The sequence below is a fragment of the Staurois parvus genome, unplaced genomic scaffold (genome assembly GCF_062004578.1).
Source record: "Staurois parvus isolate SC_StPar_1 unplaced genomic scaffold, SC_StPar_1.0 ptg001625l, whole genome shotgun sequence".
In the NCBI taxonomy this organism is placed as follows: Eukaryota; Metazoa; Chordata; class Amphibia; order Anura; family Ranidae; genus Staurois; species Staurois parvus.
In genome coordinates, this window is record NW_028319421.1 from 66,528 (window position 1) to 87,245 (window position 20,718).

Genomic DNA, 20,718 nt, shown 5'->3' on the forward strand with positions numbered 1-20,718 from the left:
CGCCCTGATATAGCGTGGGGGGGGGGACACTTTACTGGCGTCTGTGTAATCATTCGGGCGGCAGAGGAGCCCTGATATAGCGGGTGGGGGAGGGCGCGCGCTTGGACACTTTACTCACGTGTGTGTAGGCATTCGGGAGGGGAACACTTTACTGGTGTGTGTGGAAACATTTGGGTGGCAGTGGAGCCCTGATATAGCAGGCGGGGGAGGGCACGCACGGGGGGGACACTTTGTTGGCGTCTGTGGAAGAATTCGGGCAGCAGCAAAGCCATGATATAGCGGGCGGGGGAGAGCGCACGGTGGGACACAGATGGCAAAAAAAAAAAAAAAAAATCCCTCCCTTGCTCTATCTAAAAACGTTTTGCCTGTAGTTCTACTTTAAGAGCAGCGCCAATCTGCACACCGCGAGATCCCCGAACCCCTCCACGTCGTCTAACAGGGCGATGTTTTATTTCTTTTAGAATAATGCACGATGAAGTCAGCGAAACGGAAAATATCCGGAAGAATCTGTCCATTGAGAGGATGATTGTGGAGGGCTGTGAGATATTGCTGGATACCAGTCAAACGTTTGTACGGCAAGGTAAGTGTTTGTATGTGTATATGCGTGTGTGTATAAAATGGATATATATATATATATATATATATATATATATATATATATATATATATAGATAGATAGATAGATATAGATATTGCTAAAAAAAATGAAAGGAAGACTTCTTAATCAAATGTCTTACCTGATCTGGTCAGGTAAGTCGCAGAGGGGGTTGTTAATCAGTTTCAGCTGCTTTAGTGTTAATGACATTAACAGGAGGTGCACTAGATGGGCAACAATGAGATGACCCCCAAAACAGGAATGGTGGAGGCCACGGACATTTTTTCCCTACTCATCTTTTCTGACTGTTTTTCACTCGTTTTGCATTTGGCTCGGGTCAGTGTCACTACTGGTAGAATGAGGCTATACCTGGACCCTACAGAGGTGGCACAGGCAGTCCAACTCCTCCGGGGTGGGAAATCAATACCTGCCATTGCCAGAAGGTTTGCTGTGTCTCCGAGCACAGTCTCAAGAGCATGGAGGAGACTCCAGGAGTAGGGAGCATGGAGAAGATTCCAGGAGACAGGCAGTTACTCTAGGAGGGATGGACAGGGCCATAGAAGGTCCTTAACCCATCAGCAGGACCGGTATCTGCTCCTTTGTGCAAGGAGGAACAGGATGAGCCCTGCCAGAGCCCTACAAAATGACCTCCAGCAGGCCACTGGTGTGAATGTCTCTGACCAAACAATCAGAAACAGACTTTATGAGGGTGGCCTGAGGGCCCGATGTCCTCTAGTGGGCCCTGTGTTCACTGCCCGGCACCATAGAGCTGGATTGGCATTTGCCATTGAACCCCAGAATTGGTAGGTCCACCACTGGTGCCTGTGCTTTTCACAGATGAGAGCAGGTTCCCCCTGAGCACATGTGACAGACGTGAAAGGGTCTGGAGAAGCCATGGAGAACGTTCTGCTGCCTGTAACATGGTTCAGTAGGACTGTTCTGGTGGTGGGTCAGTGATGGTCTGGGGAGGCATCTCCATTGAGGGACACACAGACCTCTACAGGCTAGACAATGGCACCCTGACTGCCATTAGGTATGGGGATGAAATCCTTGGACCCATTGTCAGACCCTACGCTGGTGCAGGGGGTCCTGGGTTCCTCCTGGTACAGTGGGTCCTGGGTTCCTCCTGGTGCGGTGGGTCCTGGGTTCCTCCTGGTGCGGTGGGTCCTGGGTTCCTCCTGGTGCGGTGGGTCCTGGGTTCCTCCTGGTGCGGTGGGTCCTGGGTTCCTCCTGGTGCAGTGGGTCCTGGGTTCCTCCTGGTGCAGTGGGTCCTGGGTTCCTCCTGGTTCAGTGGGTCCTGGGTTCCTCCTGGTGCAGTGGGTCCTGCGTTCCTCCTGGTGCAGTGGGTCCTGGGTTCCTTCTGGTGCATTGGGTCCTGGGTTCCTCCTGGTGCACAACAATTCCTGTCCTCATGTGGTGAGAGTATGCAGGCAGTTCCTGGAGGATGAAGGAATTGATACCATTGAATGGCCCCCATGCTCACCTGACCTAAATCCAATAGAACACCTCTGGGATGTCATGTTTCTGTCCATCCGACGCCACCAGGTTGCACCTCAGACTGTCCAGGAGCTCAGTCCAGATCTGGGAGGAAATCCCCCAGGACACCATCCGTGGTCACATTAGGAGCCTCCCCCGATGTTGTCAGGCATGCATACAAGCACGTGGGGGCCACACAAACTACTGAGGACCATTCTGAGTTGCTGCAATGACATTTCAGCACGATGGACTCGCCTGCTGCATCATTTCTTCACTTTGATTTTTGGGGTGTCTTTGAATTCAGTTCTCTGTAGGTCGATCATTTCCATCAAACGATGGGACGTCCTTACGTTCCTCACCCATCCCCCGTCCATGTCAGTATAGAGATCCAGCAGGAGATTCCTCCCCATTGGATCTGATGGGTTTTCAGAGTCTTCCTTTCATTGTTTTGAGCCGTGTAGATGGTAGATATGGATAGGTCAGTGGTTCTGAAGCTTCTTCTCAAACTCCTAAAGGGAAAGTATACCATGATGTACTGTCAGTGAGTCCATATTCTGAGATATTGATCTGAACCCGTGCTTTGCCCATGAAGAGACACAGTTAAGTTCTGTCTGTGATTTTTTTTTTTTAATTTGCAGTAACCATTACATTTTCAGGACTGCTTAGACCTGGGGTGTCAAACTGGCGGCCCTCCAATTGTTGCGATACTACAAGTCCCATCATGCCTCTGCCTTTGGGAGTCGTGCTTGTAACTGTCAATCTTGCAATGCCTCATGGGACTTGTAGTTTGGCAACAGGTGGAAGGCCGCCAGTTTGCACCCGTGGCTTAGACCTTAGAAGAGAATATACTCTGATAGCTGAAAATGTAACTTCGTGTAAATGGGAAAAAGAAAATAACAGACAGTACTGCTCTATCGTTGGTGTCAGTGGGAGGAATAGTGCCCCATCATTGGTGTCAGTGGGAGGAATAGTGCCCCATTATTGGTGTCAGTCGGAGGAATAGTGCCCCATCATTGGTGTCAGTGGGAGGAATAGTGCCCCATTATTGGTGTCAGTCGGAGGAATAGTGCCCCATCATTGGTGTCAGTGGGAGGAATAGTGCCCCATCATTGGTGTCAGTGGGAGGAATAGTGCCCCATCATTGGTGTCAGTGGGAGGAATAGTGCCCCATTATTGGTGTTAGTGGGAGGAATAGTGCCCCATCATTGGTGTCAGTGGGAGGAATAGTGCCCCATCATTGGTGTCAGTGGGAGGAATAGTGCCCCATCATTGGTGTCAGTGGGAGGAATAGTGCCCCATTATTGGTGTCAGTGGGAGGAATAGTGCCCCATTATTGGTGTCAGTGGGAGGAATAGTGCTCCATTATTGGTATCAGTGGGAGGAATAGTGCCCCATCATTGGTGTCAGTGGGAGGAATAATGCCCCATCATTGATGTCAGTGGGCGGAATAGTGCCCCATCATTGGTGTCAGTGGGAGGAATAGTGCCCCATCATTGGTGTCAGTGGGAGGAATAGTGCCCCATCATTGGTGTCAGTGGGAGGAATAGTGCCCCATCATTGGTGTCAGTGGAAGGAATAGTGCTCCATCATTGGTGTCAGTGGGAGGAATAGTGCCCCATCATTTGTGTCAGTGGGAGGAATAGTGCCCCATCATTGGTGTCAGTGGGAGGAATAGTGCCCCATCATTGGTATCAGTGGGAGGAATAGTGCCCCATCATTGGTGTCAGTGGGAGGAATAGTGCCCCATCATTGGTGTCAGTGGGAGGAATAGTGCCCATACATTAGTGTCTGTAGAAGAAATAGTGCCCCATCATTGGTGTCAGTGGGAGGAATAGTGCCCCATCATTGGTGTCAGTGGGAGGAATAGTGCCCCATCATTGATGTTAGTGGGCAGAATAGTGCTCCATCAGTGGTGTTAGTGGGCAGAATAGTGCCCCATTGTTTGTATCAGTGGGAGGAATAGTGCCCCATTATTGGTATCAGTGGGAGGAATAGTGCCCCATCATTGGTGTCAGTGGGAAGAATAGTGTCCCATCGTTGGCGTCAGTGGGAGGAATAGTGCCCCATCGTTGGCGTCAGTGGGAGGAATAGTGCCCCATCATTGGTGTCAGTGGGAGGAATAGTGCCCCATCATTGGTGTCAGTGGGAAGAATAGTGTCCCATCGTTGGCGTCAGTGGGAGGAATAGTGCCCCGTCATTGGTGTCAGTGGGAGGAATAATGCCCCGTCATTGATGTCAGTGGGAGGAATAGTGCCCCATCATTGGTGTCAGTGGGAGGAATAGTGCCCCATCATTGGTGTCAGTGGGAGGAATAGTGCCCCATCATTGGTGTCAGTGGGAGGAATAGTGTCCCATCATTGTTGTCAGTGGGAGGAATAGTGTCCCATCATTGTTGTCAGTGGGAGGAATAGTGCCCCATCATTGTTGTCAGTGGGAGGAATAGTGCCCCATCATTGGTGTCAGTGGTAGGAATAGTGCCCATACATTAGTGTCTGTAGAAGAAATAGTGCCCCATCATTGGTGTCAGTGGGATTAATAATGCCCCATTGTTGGTGTCAGTGACTGGAAGAGCACTCCGTTGTTGGTGTCAGCAAAGGCCCGTGTTTAGAGACCACTGCTTTAAATCAAGGGGGATAAGTATTGGATTGTTTTTGGCAACTCAGTGCTCCTGACCTTTTGGGTCCTGTTAGATTTCACGCTGAACTCACCAACCAGTGGACTGTGTGAATTTGCTCCGGTCCAGCACATTGAACAGACAATGGCTCATGGTGGCCCCCGGCTCTTATCTCTGTCAGGAGTCTCGCTTTTGTTTTATGTTACAATGTTAAAAACTTTCTTCAACAAATTCTTTGCCAATTTTTGTTGGAAATTGTTGGTTTTAAATGTTTGAAGCCATTGGAAGGGTGCGGGTTCCTAGTCAGGACTGTCGGCTAGTAGACATGCATTCAGGCTGGGGCCAGTGATGTCACTGATCTGATGAGAACTTCTCTAGGCTGCCTGATCCAAGTGCCCATGTCCGAGAAGAGCCGGGCAACAAGAGGGCGATTGGGGTCCCTGTCCCTGAGGAAGGAGGGCGAGCGTCAGTGCTTCTTGTTCTCCAAACATCTGCTGATCTGCACACGGAGCTCCGGAGGGAAGCTGCACCTCACCAAGGTAGGTGAAGACATACCCAGCATGTACCCACTGCACTGCTTTATTAAGTCCCACCCACTGCTTTATTAACCACTTCCCGTCCGGCCGGACGGTGGCAGTGCAGGGGCGGGTTGCCGTTCATAAACTGCGCCCGCCATTTTGGATTGTGCACGGTCCCTGGGAGCGCACGGCACCGCGATCCAATGCCTGAACACCGATCGCTGTACGGGACCTCTATGTGAGGTCCCGATCATGTGATCACTGATTGGCCAATCAGTGATCACATGCAGAGTAGTAAGCAAGATGTCACTTCTGACATCATTGCTTACTACGTGTGAAATCTGTGAATGATCACAGAGATCACATGGTACAGGGCTATTCACAACAGCCTTGTACTGTATGACAAGCTGTGACCAATTACAGCTCTCACAGTATTTCTCAATGGCTGCAAGAATGCAGCCAGAGAGAAGGAGAAATGATTGCTTTTACAGCCTTTATGGGTGTAAAAGCAATCAGTGTAAAAAAAAAGGAAAAAAAATCTTCATCACCCCCCACAAGTAGTACAGTGTTACCATGGTTACACTGTACTGCCAGGGTGGCAGTATGTTAAAAAAAAAAAAAAACATAAATAATAAAAATGTAAAAACTTTTTTTGAAAAAGTATAATTTTTGGTTATAAACTAATTTGGGTTTTTTTTTTTTTTAGTAAAAAGATAACGGAATACATTTTGGCCAAGATTTATGATGAAATATTATTTATTTGCAAAATTTTATAAGAAAAACATTTTTTTTCAAAATTTTTGGACTTTTCATTTACATAGCAAAAAAAATAAAAATCCCAGCGGTGAATAAATACCACCAAAATAAAGTTTTATCTGTCTCAAAAAAATGCTAAAACATTCATATGGGTACAGTGTTGCATGACCGCACAATTGTTATTCAAAGTGTGATAGCGCTGAAAGCTGAAAATTGGCCTGGACAGGAAGGGGGTGAAAGTGTCCGGACTGGAAGGTAGGAAAGTGTCCGGACTGGAAGGGGTGAAAGTGTCCGGACTGGAAGGAGGGAAAGTGTCCGGACTGGAAGGTAGGAAAGTGTCCGGACTGGAAGGGGGGAAAGTGTCCGGACTGCAAGGGGGGTGAAAATGTCCGGACTGGAAGGGGGGTGAAAATGTCCGGACTGGAAGGGGGGTGAAAATGTCCGGACTGGAAGGGGGGTGAAAATGTCCGGACTGGAAGGGGGGTGAAAATGTCCAGACTGGAAGGGGGGTGAAAATGTCCAGACTGGAAGGGGGGGGGAAGTGTCGGGACTGGAAGGGGGGTGAAAGTGTCGGGACTGGAAGGGGGGTGAAAGTGTCGGGACTGGAAGGGGGGTGAAAGTGTCGGGACTGGAAGGGGGGTGAAAGTGTCGGGACTGGAAGGGGGGGGGAAAGTGTCGGGACTGGAAGGGGGGTGAAAGTGTCGGGACTGGAAGGGGGGTGAAAGTGTCGGGACTGGAAGGGGGGTGAAAGTGTCGGGACTGGAAGGGGGGTGAAAGTGTCGGGACTGGAAGGGGGGTGAAAGTGTCGGGACTGGAAGGGGGGGGGGAAAGTGTCGGGACTGGAAGGGGGGGGGGGGAAAGTGTCGGGACTGGAAGGGGGGTGAAAGTGTCGGGACTGGAAGGGGGGTGAAAGTGTCGGGACTGGAAGGGGGGTGAAAGTGTCCGGACTGGAAGGGGGGTGAAAGTGTCGGGACTGGAAGGGGGGGGGGGGAAAGTGTTGGGACTGGAAGGGGGGGGGGAAAGTGTCGGGACTGGAAGGGGGTGAAAGTGTCGGGACTGGAAGGGGGGTGAAAGTGTCTGGACTGGAAGGGGGAGAAAGTGTCCGGACTGGAAGGGGAGAAAGTGTCCGGACTGGAAGGGGGAGAAAGTGTCCGGACTGGAAGGGGGGGAAAGTGTCCGGACTGGAAGGGGGGAAAGTGTCCGGACTGGAAGGGGGGGAAAGTGTCCGGACTGGAAGTGGTTAATTGTTGTATCTGTATATCTTCTGTTATTTCTCTGTATGTTTCTGGTTCAGCACTCCTCAGCTGCCTCATTCGTTTGGTAGACGGACATCTTCTAAACGCTGTCTCTTTGTTCCCCTTTTAGAATGGGGTGATCTCCTTGATGGACTGCACTTTACTGGAAGATCAAGAGGATGACGAGAGTTAGTATATACAGTTCAAAGTCTGGATATTGTATTTGCTTTTTTGCTCAGTACACATCAGTGAATTCTTCCGCACCTCTGTTTAATTATCTGTATCATTGCAGACACTACACTGTGATAGTCTGATAGATTGGGGTAGAGATTTCCAGAGGATGGGGGAGAAGTCCTGAAGACGAGCATGGGAGGAGGAGACAAGGGAGCTAGAGAGTAGGAGGTCATAAGAGGAGCGGAGAGGACGGTTTGGGTGATATTTGGAGACAAGATTGGTGATGTAATTTGGGGCGGAGTTATAAATGGCTTTTTATGTTATTGTTAATGTTTTGAATTTTATTCGTTGGGCAATGGGAAGCCAATGGAGGGATTGGTAGAGAGGGGTGGAGGGATTGGTAGGGATGGGTGGAGGACACTGAGTTGAGGCCAGTGGAGGGATTGGCAGAGATGGGTGGAGGTCAGTGGAGGGATGGAGGACACTGAGTGGAAGCCAGTTGACGGATTGGCAGAAAGGGATAGAGGACACTGAGTGGAGGGATTGGCAGTGGGGGTCAGTGGAGGGATTGGCAGAGAGGGGTGGAGGACACTGAATGGAGGCCAGTAGAGGGATTGGCAGAGAGGGGTGGAGGACATTGAGTGGAGGTCAGTGGAGGGATTGGCAGAGAGGGGTGGAGGTCAGTGAATGGAGGCCAGTGGAGGGATTGGCAGAGAGGGGTGGAGGACACTGAATGGAGGCCAGTGGAGGGATTGGCAGAGAAGGGTGTAGGACACTGAATGGAGGCCAGTGGAGGGATTGGCAGAGAGGGATGGAGGACACTGAATGGAGGTCAGTGGATGGATTGGTAGAGAGGGGTGGAGGACACTGAATGGAGGCCAGTGGAGGGATTGGCAAAGAGGGATGGAGGACACTGAATGGAGGCCAGTGGAGGGATTGGCAGAGAGGGATTGAGGACACTGAATGGAGGACAGTGGAGGGACTGGCAGAGAGGGATGGAGGACACTAAGTGGAGGCCAGTGGAGGGATTGGCAGAGAGGGGTGGAGGACACTGAGTGGAGGCCAGTGGGGGGATCGGCAGAGAGGGGTGGCAGATACAAAACGGTTAGTAAGGTGGATGAGTCTGGCAGCAGCATTCATGATGGACTGAAGAGGGGATAGCCTGTGATGAGGTCGGCCAATGAGGAGGGAGTTACAATAGTCAAGGCGAGGCAAGTGAGTGGTTTAACCAAATCATCATTTTGTTGTCCATCTCCAAGCTGTATAAACTTGAATGCCTTTTGGATTAACGCTGATCATGTGATGTGTATTTGTGTAATGAGGGGGGGCGTGGCCTAAGCAGATCAACCCCCTATATCAAGGTGTGCATAATTATTAGGCAGCTTCTTCTCCTCAGGAAAGATGGGCCAAAAATGAGATTTAACTGACTCTGAAAAGCCAAAAATTGTAAAAAGTCTTTCAGAGGGAAGCAGCACTCTAGAAACTTAAGATATTGGGGCGTGATCACAGAACCATCAAATATTTTGTTGCAGATAGTCAACAGAATTGCAAGAAATGGGTTGAGAAAAAAAAATGCCTATTAACTGTGAAAGATTTGAGAAAAATCAAATGTGAAGCGACCAGGAGCCCGTTCTCCTCCAGTGAGGTCATATTCCAGAACTGCAACCTACATGGAGTGCCCAGATGTACGAGGTGTTCAGGGCTCAGAGACATGGCCAAGGGAAGGGAGGCTGAAACCCGACCACCACCCAACAAAACACAGAGGTTGAAGACTGGGCCAAGAAATATCTGGAGACACATTTTTCATATGTTTTATGGACTGATGAGATGAGAGTGACTTTTGATGGACCAGATGGATGGGCCCGTGGCTGGGTCAGTAATGGGCACAGAGCTCCACTGCGACTCAGATGCCAGCATGGTGGAGGTGGGATTCTGGTATGGGCTGATATTATTAAAGATGAGCTAGTTGGACCTTTTCAGGTTGAAGATGGACTCAGAATGAACTCCCAAACCTATTGCCATTTTTTTGAAGACACTTTCTTCAAACAGTGGTACAGGAAAAAGTCTGCATCTTTCAAGAAGACCATGATATTTATGCAGGACAATGCTCCATCACATGCATTGAAGAACTCCACTGCCTGGTTGGCCAGTAAAGGCCTTAAAGAATAATGCCATGACCCCCTTCCTCACCTGACCTAAACCCTAATGAGAAGTGGTCCACCATCATCGGGATCCTATCGGCGAGGTCCAGTGGCTCTCAGCCAGACATGGGCGATAAGGACAAACTGTTGGTCGCAATGCAGTGGACTGGGCAGACAAGACTCGGATCCATTAGGACACCACGGGAGAACACAATTCTCGGAGAGTCGAAGAAGAGGAGAAATGGAGCCAGACCGACCATAGTAACTTGTGTTTATGATAGGTATCATTGGTAAACGCCAACATTTCCTCCATACGCATGATATTTTAAAGCACAGAAACCCACAGCGGAAGAGGCGAGTTTTCCAAAAAAGGGGTATCAATTGGCGAGCCGCAGATAGAAAGAAATGCAACGAGCACCTCTTCTGCGCTGCCAGGGAACCCGGTAAGATAGAGAGGAGGCCAAGGACTCACCATAGACTCTGTTATAGACATCAAACACTTGACTCCAAAAGGATTGTATCAGGTCGCAATCCCACCAAATGTGGAGCTGGGTACCGACAGCTTTAGTACAGCGCCAGCAAAGATTGGATGTAGAAGGGAATATTTTGTGTAAGGAGACGGGGGGTCCCTGTACCAGCGAGTGAGGAGCTTAAAGTTGTTTTCCAGTGAATAACATGAAATAGTCGAATTATGAGTGAAATGGAACGACCTAGACCAATCCTCTGCCGATGCAGTGCAGGAAATGCGTATTTCCTCCCCTGCTGATGTTGAATGTTTGCCCCTCACACAGAAATGATCGGTCTAACAATCGAATGTTCTGTGTATTGTAACACTGAGAGACAGAATACAACAACAAATTCAGCAGAAATACGTCTAACAAATGATGACGGATCTGCATGTTCATGAGGGAAAGAAGGATTTGATCCCCTATCATTCAGCAGGATTTCTGGCTCCCAGGTGTCTGTCATACAGGTAACAAGCTGAGATTAGAAGCAGTCTCTTAAAGGGAGTGCTGCTAATCTCATTGTGTTACCTGTATAAAAGACACCTATCCACAGGAGCCATCAAACCATCAGATTCCAAACTCTCCACCATGGCAAAGACCAAAGAGCTGTCCAAGGATGTCAGGGACAAGATTGTAGACCTACACAAGGCTGGACTGGGCTACCAAACTATGGCCAAGCAGCTTGGTGAGAAGGTGACAACAGTTGGTGCAATCATTCACAAATGGAAGAAACACAAAACAAGTGTCAGTCTCCCTAGGTCTGGTGCACCATGCAAGATCTCACCTCGTGGAGTGTCAATGATCATGAGAACAGGGAGGAATCATCCCAGAACTACACGTGAGGATCTTGTCAATGATCTCCAGGCAGCTGGGACCACAGTCACCAAGAAAACAATTAGTAACACACTACGCCGACAAGGACTGAAATCCTGCAGTGCCCACAAGGTCCCTCTGCTCAAGAAAGCACATGTCCAGGCCGTCTGAAGTCTGCCACTGAACATCTGAATGATGCCGAGGACGACTGGTGGGAAGTGTTGTGGTCAGATGAGACCAAAATCGAGCTCTTTGGCATCAACTCAACTCGCCGTGTTTGGAGGAGGAGGAATGCTGCCTATGACCCCAAGAACTTCATCCCAACTGTGAAACATGGTGGTGGAAACATTCTGCTTTGGGGGTGTTTTTCTGCTAAGGGGACAGGACAACTGCACCGCATCAAAGGGACAATGGACGGGGCAATGTACCATCAAATCTTAGGTGAGAACCTTCTTCCCTCAGCCAGGGCATTGAAAATGGGTCGTGGATGGGTGTTCCAGCATGACAATGACCCAAAACACACGGCCAAGGCAACAAAGGAGCGGCTCAAGAAGAAGCACATTAAGGTCCTGGAGTGGCCTAGCCAGTCTCCAGACCTTCATCCGATTGAAAATCTGTGGAGGGAGCTGAAAGTTCGAGTTGCCAAACGTCAGCCACCAAACCTTAATGACTTGGAGAGGATCTGCCAAGAGGAGTGGGCCAAAATCCCTCCTGAGATGTGTGTGAACCTGGGGGCCAACTCCAGGAAACGTCTGACCTCTGTGATTGCCAACAAGGGATTGGCCACCAAGTACTAAGTCATGTTTTGTGAAGGGGATCAAATCCTTCTTTCCATCATGAACATGCAGATCAGTCATCATTTGTTAGACGCATTTCTGCTGAATTTGTTGTTGTATTCTGTCTATCAGTGTTACACCGAACATTCGATTTTTAGACCGATCATTTCTTTGTGAGGGGTGAACATTCAACATCAGCAGGGGAGCAAATACGCATTTCCTTCACTGTATGTCTCTGCCCAGGTCCTGAGCCCACGCCCTAGTAAAGGGAGGAATCTCGGTCGTTTTCCATTTAAGTGCACATTAATTCTGCACACTAATAGTTGCCCAATAATCTTGCACACATAGATATTCTCCTAAGAAAGCCCAAACCTCACTTTTACTTTCTTAATTATTCCAGTTTGAGGTTTAATAATATTTTGGATCGGCCGAGAGCACTGGAGTTCAATAATGAAATGTATCCTCAGAGATACAGCGTACCTAATCATTGTGCACACGGTGTATATAGTAACATGTCCTGTTATTTCCCAATGCAGATAGACAAGACGCAGATCACTTGGACTTCAAGATCTCAGTGGAACCCAAAGATTCGGCTCCCTTTGTTGTCATTCTGATGGCATCTTCCCGGCAGGAGAAAGCGGCTTGGACCAGTGACATCAGCCAGGTCACCATGTGTCATGACTTTGCAATCACCTTGCCTCCATAATCATCACAACATCATTGAGTCTCCATGGTATACCCACCCTCTGTCATATTGTTGTCATTGTTACAAATTAGTACATATAGTAGTAGTAGTAGTGTAAAAAACCTGAATAAACCGCATTGGCATTTTTCTAATTTAGTTTTGATCACTAATGACAATATATTGAGAGATTCTTTGATCACACTCATATATTTACCAGCATTCAGGTCCCTTTTAGACCAGGCATTCTCAACTAGGGTTCCTCCAGAAGTTTCTAGGGGTTCCTTGCTGTGTGGCCAGTTGACCTTCCATGTTCGTTTATAGTTCCAGGTCCATTGCCTCTTGGCAGAGCCAGTAGCATAACACCAGTGATCTCTCCAGCCAGCTGTAAGGGTGGCGTTCTAACCTGTAAGTGTCCTTCCTTCCACTGACCACCAATGTAAGGAACATTTTCCTTATGACCCCTCATGTCCTAATCTTAGCAGGGTGACCCAGAGACGCCTGGAAATTATTTCACTGGGGTAAAAAGGTTTGAGGGAGGCTGCATTAGACTATGCCTTGCGTTGGGGAGGCGGGGAAATATTTCACGGATGTGCGACTATGTTCAGTGGGAACGGGCAGACCAGGAATTGGATGGATATGTGTGGGCACGCATGGGGCTGTAAGAACATGAGTGAGTCCAGGATAAGGAGGATCAATGAAGAACACTGAGCTTGGATCAGGTAACACTGAATGTGGAGGAGAGACACGGGGGGGGCAGGACACCAGATGCTGAGATGTATGGGACAGAGCACCTGCACATTTAGCGGAGGTGACAACTGTGGTGCAGTCTAAGGAGCCACTCATTGGTCACAAGAGCCCGCCACAGGGGAAGATGGTCTTTGCTGATAATGGCTCCCAGGTTGGAGCTCTCAGACTCACCCTAGCAGGCATCTTCTCAGCAGAAAGCACAGTACGCAGATAAAAGTCAGTTGCAGCACTGGGGTGCTGAGGGTTGCTGTCTGGATCACACAGGGGGATCACACAGGTACTGGGATGCAAGTTGCAGGCTGGAACACACGGGATCACACAGGTACTGGGATGCAGGTTGGAACACACAGGTACTGGGATGCGGGTTGGATCACACATGTTCTGGGATGCAGGTTGGAACACACAGGTTCTGGGATGCGGGTTGGAACACACAGGTTCTGGGATGCAGTTTGCTGGCTGGAACACACGGGATCACACAGGTACTGGGATGCAGGTTGGAACACACAGGTACTGGGATGCGGGTTGGATCACACAGGTTCTGGGATGCAGGTTGGAACACACAAGTACTGGGATGCAGGTTTCAGGCTGTAACACACAGGGGATCACACAGATTCTGGTTGCAGGTTGCTGGCTGGAATACACGGGATCACCCAGATTCTGGTTGCAGGCTGGAATACACCGGGGATCACACAGGTTCGGGGATGCAGGTTGCTGGTTGGAACACACAGGGGATCACACAGGTACTGGGATGCGGTTTGCAGGCTGGAATACACGGAGTCAGTGGGGATTGTTGGAGACGAGGACACTGGTAACTCCAGTAAAATATTCACATCACACCTTCCTAAATGACGTGTAACAGGCGGGTTCTGTAGCAACTACCAGCCGAGAAGCAGTGACCACACAAGGTGAATGCACTGATCACCGGCACACCGTGGATCTTCAGAATGCTGTCCAAACGTTTAATAAAGCAATCACATCATAGCAAGGAATTGTGATATTTTGAGGCCACTCGGGGCCCTTTCATCAAGCATGGGGGACACTGGTAACATGCAGGGGTCGCAGAGGATCACCGGAGAAAGGTTCACGAAGTCGCTAGGAAATGCAGGAGCTCAGCAGCAGGCATGGTATACAGTTGTAAGAAAAAGTATGTGAACCCCTTGGGATTACGTGGAGTTTTGCATGAATTGGGCATAAAATGTGCTCTGAATGTCATCTAAGTCTCAAAAATAGAAGAACACAGTCGGCTCAACATAATACTACACAAACATTAGATGTTGCCATGGTTTAATTGCACGTAACATGTAAACATTCACAGTGCAGGGAGGAAAAAGTATGTGACTCCCTAGCCTAATGACTTCTCCCAGAGCTAATTAGAGCCAGGAGTGCGCCAACCTTGACTCCAATCAGTGTGATGATATTGGATGTGTTGCTGACAGCTGTCCTGCCCTTAAAAAACACACACCTGTTTTGGGTTTACTGGTTTCAAGAAGCACTGTCTGATGTGAACCATGCCTCGCAGAAAAGAGCTCTCAGAAGACCTACGATCAAGAATTGTTGACTTGCATGAAGCTGGAAAGGGTTACAAAAGTATCTCCAAAAGCCTTGATGTTCATGTGTCCACGGTAAGACAGACTGTCTACAAATGGAGAAAGTTTAGCACTGTTGCTACTCTCCCTAGGCGTGGTCGTCCTGTAAAAATGACTGCAAGAGCACAACGCAGAATGCTGCATGAGGTAAAGAAGAATCCCAGAGTGTCAGCTAAAGACCTACAGAAATCTCTGGCACATGCTAACATTTTTGTTGACACATCTACAATAAGGAAAACATTAAACAAGAATGGAGTACATGGGAGGACACCACGGAGGAAGCCATTGCTGTCCAAAAAGAAGATTGCAGCACGTTTGAAGTTTGCAAAAGAGCACCTGGATGTTCCACAGCACTACTGGCAAAATATACTGTGGACAGATGAAACCAAGATTGAGTTGTTTGGGAAGAACACACAACACTGTGTGGAGAAAAAAAGGCACAGCACACCAACATCAAAACCTCATCCCCACTGTAAAACATGGCGGAGGGAGCATCATGGTTTGGGGCTGCTTTGCTGCCTCAGGGCTGGACGGATTGTTGTCATTGATGGGAAAATGAATTACAGAGTTTATCAAGACATTTTGCAGGAAAACGTACGACCATCTGTCCGCCAACTGAAGCTCTGCAGAGGATGGGTGATGCAACAGGACAATGACCCAAAGCATACAAGTAATTCAACAAAACAATGGCTGCAACAGCACAGAATACGCCTTCTGGAGTGGCCCAGTCAGAGTCCTGACCTCAACCCGATTGAAATGCTGTGGCATGACCTTAAGAGAGCGATTCACACCAGACATCCTAAGAATATTGCTAAACTGAAACAGTTTTGTTAAGAGGAGTGGTCCAAAATTACTTCAGATCATTGTGCAGGTCTGATCTGCAACTACAGGAAACGTTTGGTTGAGGTTATTGCTGCCAAAGGAGGGTCAATCAGTTATTAAGTCCAAAGGTTCACATACTTTTTCCTCCCTGCACTGTGAATGCTTACATGTTATGTGCAATTAAACCATGGCAACATCTAATGTTTGTGTAGTATTATGTTCAGCAGACTGTGTTCTTCTATTGTTGTGACTTAGATGACGTTCAGAGCACATTTTATGCCCAATTCATGCAAAACTCCACGTAATCCCAAGGGGTTCACATACTTTTTCTTGCAACTGTATGTGCTGGCCCTTTAAGACATAACCTGGCCAATGATCGGCTGGACAGCAATGGCCTCCTACAGGGAAGATCTTTGTCGGAATTGCATAGTTGGGGGTCCTTGGCGCCCAGGAAAACTACTTGTTACTAGACCGTAGAAACATGTGTGGGTTGTCTGGTGTCAGGTCTATATGAATACATATATACATTTATTGTCCTTCTGTAACTGCCTTCTGGTCCTCATATCATTTGTCCATTTGGTTTACCTGTGTGGTCCATTCCACGCTCAGACAACTGACTCTGACTCTTCCCTCCAGTGTGTGGACAACATCCGCTGTAACGGGCTCATGATGAACGCCTTCGAGGAGAACTCCAAAGTCAGCGTTCCCCAGATGATCAAGTGAGTTACCAAAGAAAATGACTTACAAAGTTCACTATTATTTCACGTCCTATCAGAGCAAATACTCAATGCTGCCTCTCCACGCTGCCTCTCCACGCTGCCTCTCCACGCTGCCTCTCCACGCTGCCTCTCCACGCTGCCCCTCCACGCTGCCCCTCCACGCTGCCTCTCCACGCTGCCTCTCCACGCTGCCTCTCCACGCTGCCCCTCCACGCTGCCCCTCCACGCTGCCCCTCCACGCTGCCCCTCCACGCTGCCTCTCCACGCTGCCCCTCCACGCTGCCCCTCCACGCTGCCTCTCCACGCTGCCCCTCCACGCTGCCCCTCCACGCTGCCCCTCCACGCTGCCCCTCCACGCTGCCCCTCCACGCTGCCCCTCCACGCTGCCTCTCCACGCTGCCTCTCCACGCTGCCCCTCCACGCTGCCCCTCCACGCTGCCCCTCCACGCTGCCCCTCCACGCTGCCTCTCCACGCTGCCCCTCCACGCTGCCCCTCCACGGTCTCTCCCCGGACCCCGCATTCACTATATCCGCTCTCCCCGGACCCTGCATTCACTATGTCCGCTCTCCCCGGACCCCGCATTCACTATATCCGCTCTCCCCGGACCCCGCATTCACTATGTCCGCTCTCCCCAGACCCCGTATTCACTATGTCCGCTCACCCCGGACTCGGCATTCACTATATCCGCTCTCCCCGGACCCCGCATTCACTATATCCACTCTCCCCGGACCCCGCATTCACTATATCCGCTCTCCCCGGACCCCGCATTCACTATGTCCGCTCTCCCCAGACCCCGCATTCACTATGTCCGCTCTCCCCGGACCCCGCATTCACTATATCCGCTCTCCCCGGACCCCGCATTCACTATATCCACTCTCCCCGGACCCCGCATTCACTATATCCGCTCTCCCCAGACCCCGCATTCACTATGTCCGCTCTCCCCAGACCCCGCATTCACTATATCCACTCTCCCCGGACCCCGCATTCACTATATCCGCTCTCCCCGGTCTCGGCATTCACTATATCTGCTCTCAGTGTAAAATCAGTGCAATCAGTGTAAAAAAAATCTTCATCACCCCCTGGTAGGGGGCAGTGGTGTTGTTGGTCAATGTCAGGCTTGCTCCACGAGAGGGACAAGGGGGAGGGGGGGGGGGGTAGTGGGAGGTTCCCCCAGGTAGGGGGCAGGGGTGTTGTTGGTCAGTGTCAGGCTTTCTCCATGAGAGGGAGAAGGGGGGGGTTGGGGTGGGGGGTAGTGGAAGGTTCCCCCAGGTAGGGGCAGGGGTGTTGTTGGTCAATGTCAGGCTTTCTCCAGGAGAGGGACAAGGGAAGGGGGGGGGGGTGTTGGTCGGTGTCCGTGGGGGCAGATGATTTTTGTGTTGCCTAGGCCAGCACAAAACCTGAATACACCAATGGGTGGGCCTGATTGCCAACAAGCGTCACGGTAATCGATTTGCAAACAAACAAAAACTTGTGGCGTTTTTAGCAGCATGATTATTTTTACACACCGTAATGAAGGATTTTTTTTTGCGTTTTAACAAATACATTAAAACCTTCTTTGCCTTGCCGAGTGTTTGTGTAAAACATGTCAATCTGCCTCCTTCACAGGTCGGACAGCAGTTTATACTGTGATGACATAGACATTCGGTTCAGTAAGACGATGAACTCCTGCAAGGTTCTTCAGATACGCTACGCCAGCGTCGAACGCTTACTGGAACGTCTCACTGATCTTCGCTTTTTGAGTATCGACTTCCTCAACACGTTCCTGCACTCCTACCGGGTCTTCACCTGTGCTGACATTGTGCTGGACAAGCTGATCGCTATCTACAGGAAGCCAGTCAGTGCCATTCCTGCCAGGTGAGAGCTTCATAAAAGATTCTTCCAGAATGACCACCTACCAACACACAGAGGGGCTATTCACCAAACCTGGAGGGTGCAACGTCTGGAGCAGCTCTGCATAGTAACCAATCAGCTTCCAGGTTTTGTCAAAGCCTTAACCTCCCTAGCGGTCTGATTATGTCAGTATTTCTGTGCTCAAAGCGGTACATTTTTTTGCATGGAAATATGTATTTTTTTTATTGTAGGCCTGTAATTTTTAGGAATAACTCACTGAAATCTGTCCGAACAAGAGTCTAGTAAACATCCCGGGGAGGATAAAATTTGAACCACGAAATCATAAATTATAATTTAACCCCCCTGGCGGTATTCCCAAGTGTAGGTCGGGGTAAAGTTTCAGTACCACAAGCGGTAACCCCCCCCCCCCCCCCCTGAGCTACACTCGGGAATACACTGCAGCGTTGCTCCGGGATCTCTTCTGCACTTACCTTGTCCTGCGCTCCCGCGATGTCCCCCCCTGCAGTGTCCCCAGCAATGTAATCCGGCGGATGCCGGCATCTGTCTTCCGGGTTCCATCCCCTGCGAGTGTCGGGACGTACGGGGGACGGAACTGGCGGGAAATTCAAAAATGACAAAAAGTGACATTCACTAAAATCACATAGTATTCCATTACTGTATCAAACCATTTCACATACATTTTGTCCCGAGTGCTTTGTCCGGCGCCCTGCCTGCATTTTTACTGTTCTTTCTGCCTGGAAACTGAGAAACGTCCATGGCGTCCAAAAAGCGTCCCTTTAGGTCAGACGCGGTTTTAGACCGGCTAGAGAACAGCGATAGTAAATCAGAACCACTTGCAGAATTGAGTGATAATGATTGGTGGGGGAAATTCCTCATCAGACACTGAAAACGATTCTGCGACTGAGCTCAGCGATGTGCGAACTTGGCGCTCTATTTCACATTTCAGTGTTTTTGGTTTGCGCCAAGTTCGCACATCGCTGAGCTCAGTCGCAGAATCGTTTTCAGTGTCTGATGAGGAATTTCCCCCACCAATCATTATCACTCAGTTCTGCAAGTGGTTCTGATTTACTATCGCTGTTCTCTAGCCGGTCTAAAACCGCGTCCGACCTAAAGGGACCCTTTTTGGACGCCATGGACGTTTCTCAGTTTCCAGTCCCCCATACGTCCCGACGTCGCAGGGAATGGAACCCAGAAGACAGATGCCGGCATCGGCCAGAAGACACTGCAGGGAGGACATCGCAGGAGCGCAGGAAAAGGTAAGTGCAGAAGAGATCCCGGAGCAACGCTGCAGTGTATTCTCGAGTGTAGCTCAGGGGGGGGGGGGTCACCGCTTGTGGTGCTGAAACTTTACTCCGAGCTACACTCAGGAATACCTCCAGGGGGGTTAACTGAACAAGATGAAGGTAGAAGCTGATTGGCTCCCATGCACAGCTGCATCAGATTCTGAGAGCTCCAGTTTTAGTAAATCTCCCCCATGGTGATCCCACTGAAATCATGTTTCATGTCTGTTTCATGGTTTTCCAAACTGCATAGTTAGTCTGGCTGAAAAAAGACAAAAGTCCATCCAGTTCAACCAATAATAAAGAAAAAAGAACTTATAATCCGACACCCACAGTGGATCCAGAGGAAGGCAAAAAAACCAGCAAAGCACGATCCAATCTGCTCCTGCAGGGGAAAAATTCCTTCCTGACCCCCCGAGAGGCAATCGGATATTTCCTGGATCAACTTTCCCTATAAATGTTATATCCAGTTATATTCTGTGTATCCAAGAAAGAATCCAGGACTTTCCTACAGCAATCCACTGAGCTGGCCACAACCAACTCTGGAGGGAGTCTATTCCACACAACTATGGCCCATTTGCACACATCAGCCCATTATAGGATTTGATCTGGGCCACGGCTGGCTCTGTGGTGCATCCTCATTGTGCACTGATTGAGGATTATGGTCAGCAGAGGATGCCTATGGTTCTGCTTCTGATCTAACAGGGGGACTCTGATGGGGAACCCTGATGGAAAAAGTGACTTGGACAGGGACCCTAATGGAAGGGGTACTCTGATGGGGAGATTACAATGGGGAAACTAATGTAAGGGGAACTCTGAGGGGACCCTGATGTAAGTCTTATTTAAGGGTGGGACTCTGATATGCAAGCGGGAGCACTCATGGGGATCCTAATCCAAGAAGTGACTTGACATGGGCCCTAATGTAAGGGGGAACTCTGATGGGGACCCTGATGTAAGCGGGAGTCTTATTTAAGGTGGGACTCTGATGGGGAACCCTGATGGAAGCAGGGAGACTCATGGGGATGCTGATACAAGAAGTGACTTGGACATGGGCTCTAATGGAAGGGGAACTCTAATGGGGACCCTGATGTAAGCAGTAGTCTTATTTAAGGTGGGACTCTGATGGGGAACCCTGATGGAAGCAGGGAGACTCATGGGGATGCTGATACAAGAAGTGACTTGACATGGGCCCTAATGGAAGGGGGGAACTCTGATGGGGACTCTGATGTAAGTGGGAATCTTATTTAAGGTGGGACTCTGATGGGGAACCCTGATGGAAGCAGGGACTCTTGTGGGGATCCTAATCGAAGAAGTGACTTAGACAAGGACCCTAATGAAAGTGAACTCTGATGGGAACCCTGATGTAAACGAGACTCTTATTTAAAGTGGGACTCTGTTGGGGACCCTGATGGAAGGGGAGACT

The 20,718-nt window shown here is 49.5% G+C and overlaps 1 protein-coding gene across 1 annotated transcript in view; it reads left to right on the top strand.

Moving 5' to 3' along the window:
• RASGRF1 (Ras protein specific guanine nucleotide releasing factor 1) overlaps positions 1-20,718 on the top strand; it is a gene marked incomplete at its 5' end in the record, with an annotated part of 154,420 nt that overhangs the window by 65,790 nt on the left and 67,912 nt on the right. Inside the window, 6 exons of the mRNA XM_089663098.1 lie at positions 462-580; positions 5,064-5,224; positions 7,325-7,382; positions 12,141-12,268; positions 16,081-16,163; positions 17,770-18,018. Coding sequence (XP_089519224.1) covers positions 462-580; positions 5,064-5,224; positions 7,325-7,382; positions 12,141-12,268; positions 16,081-16,163; positions 17,770-18,018 — 798 coding nt within the window. The remainder of the gene's footprint in view (positions 1-461; positions 581-5,063; positions 5,225-7,324; positions 7,383-12,140; positions 12,269-16,080; positions 16,164-17,769; positions 18,019-20,718) is intronic.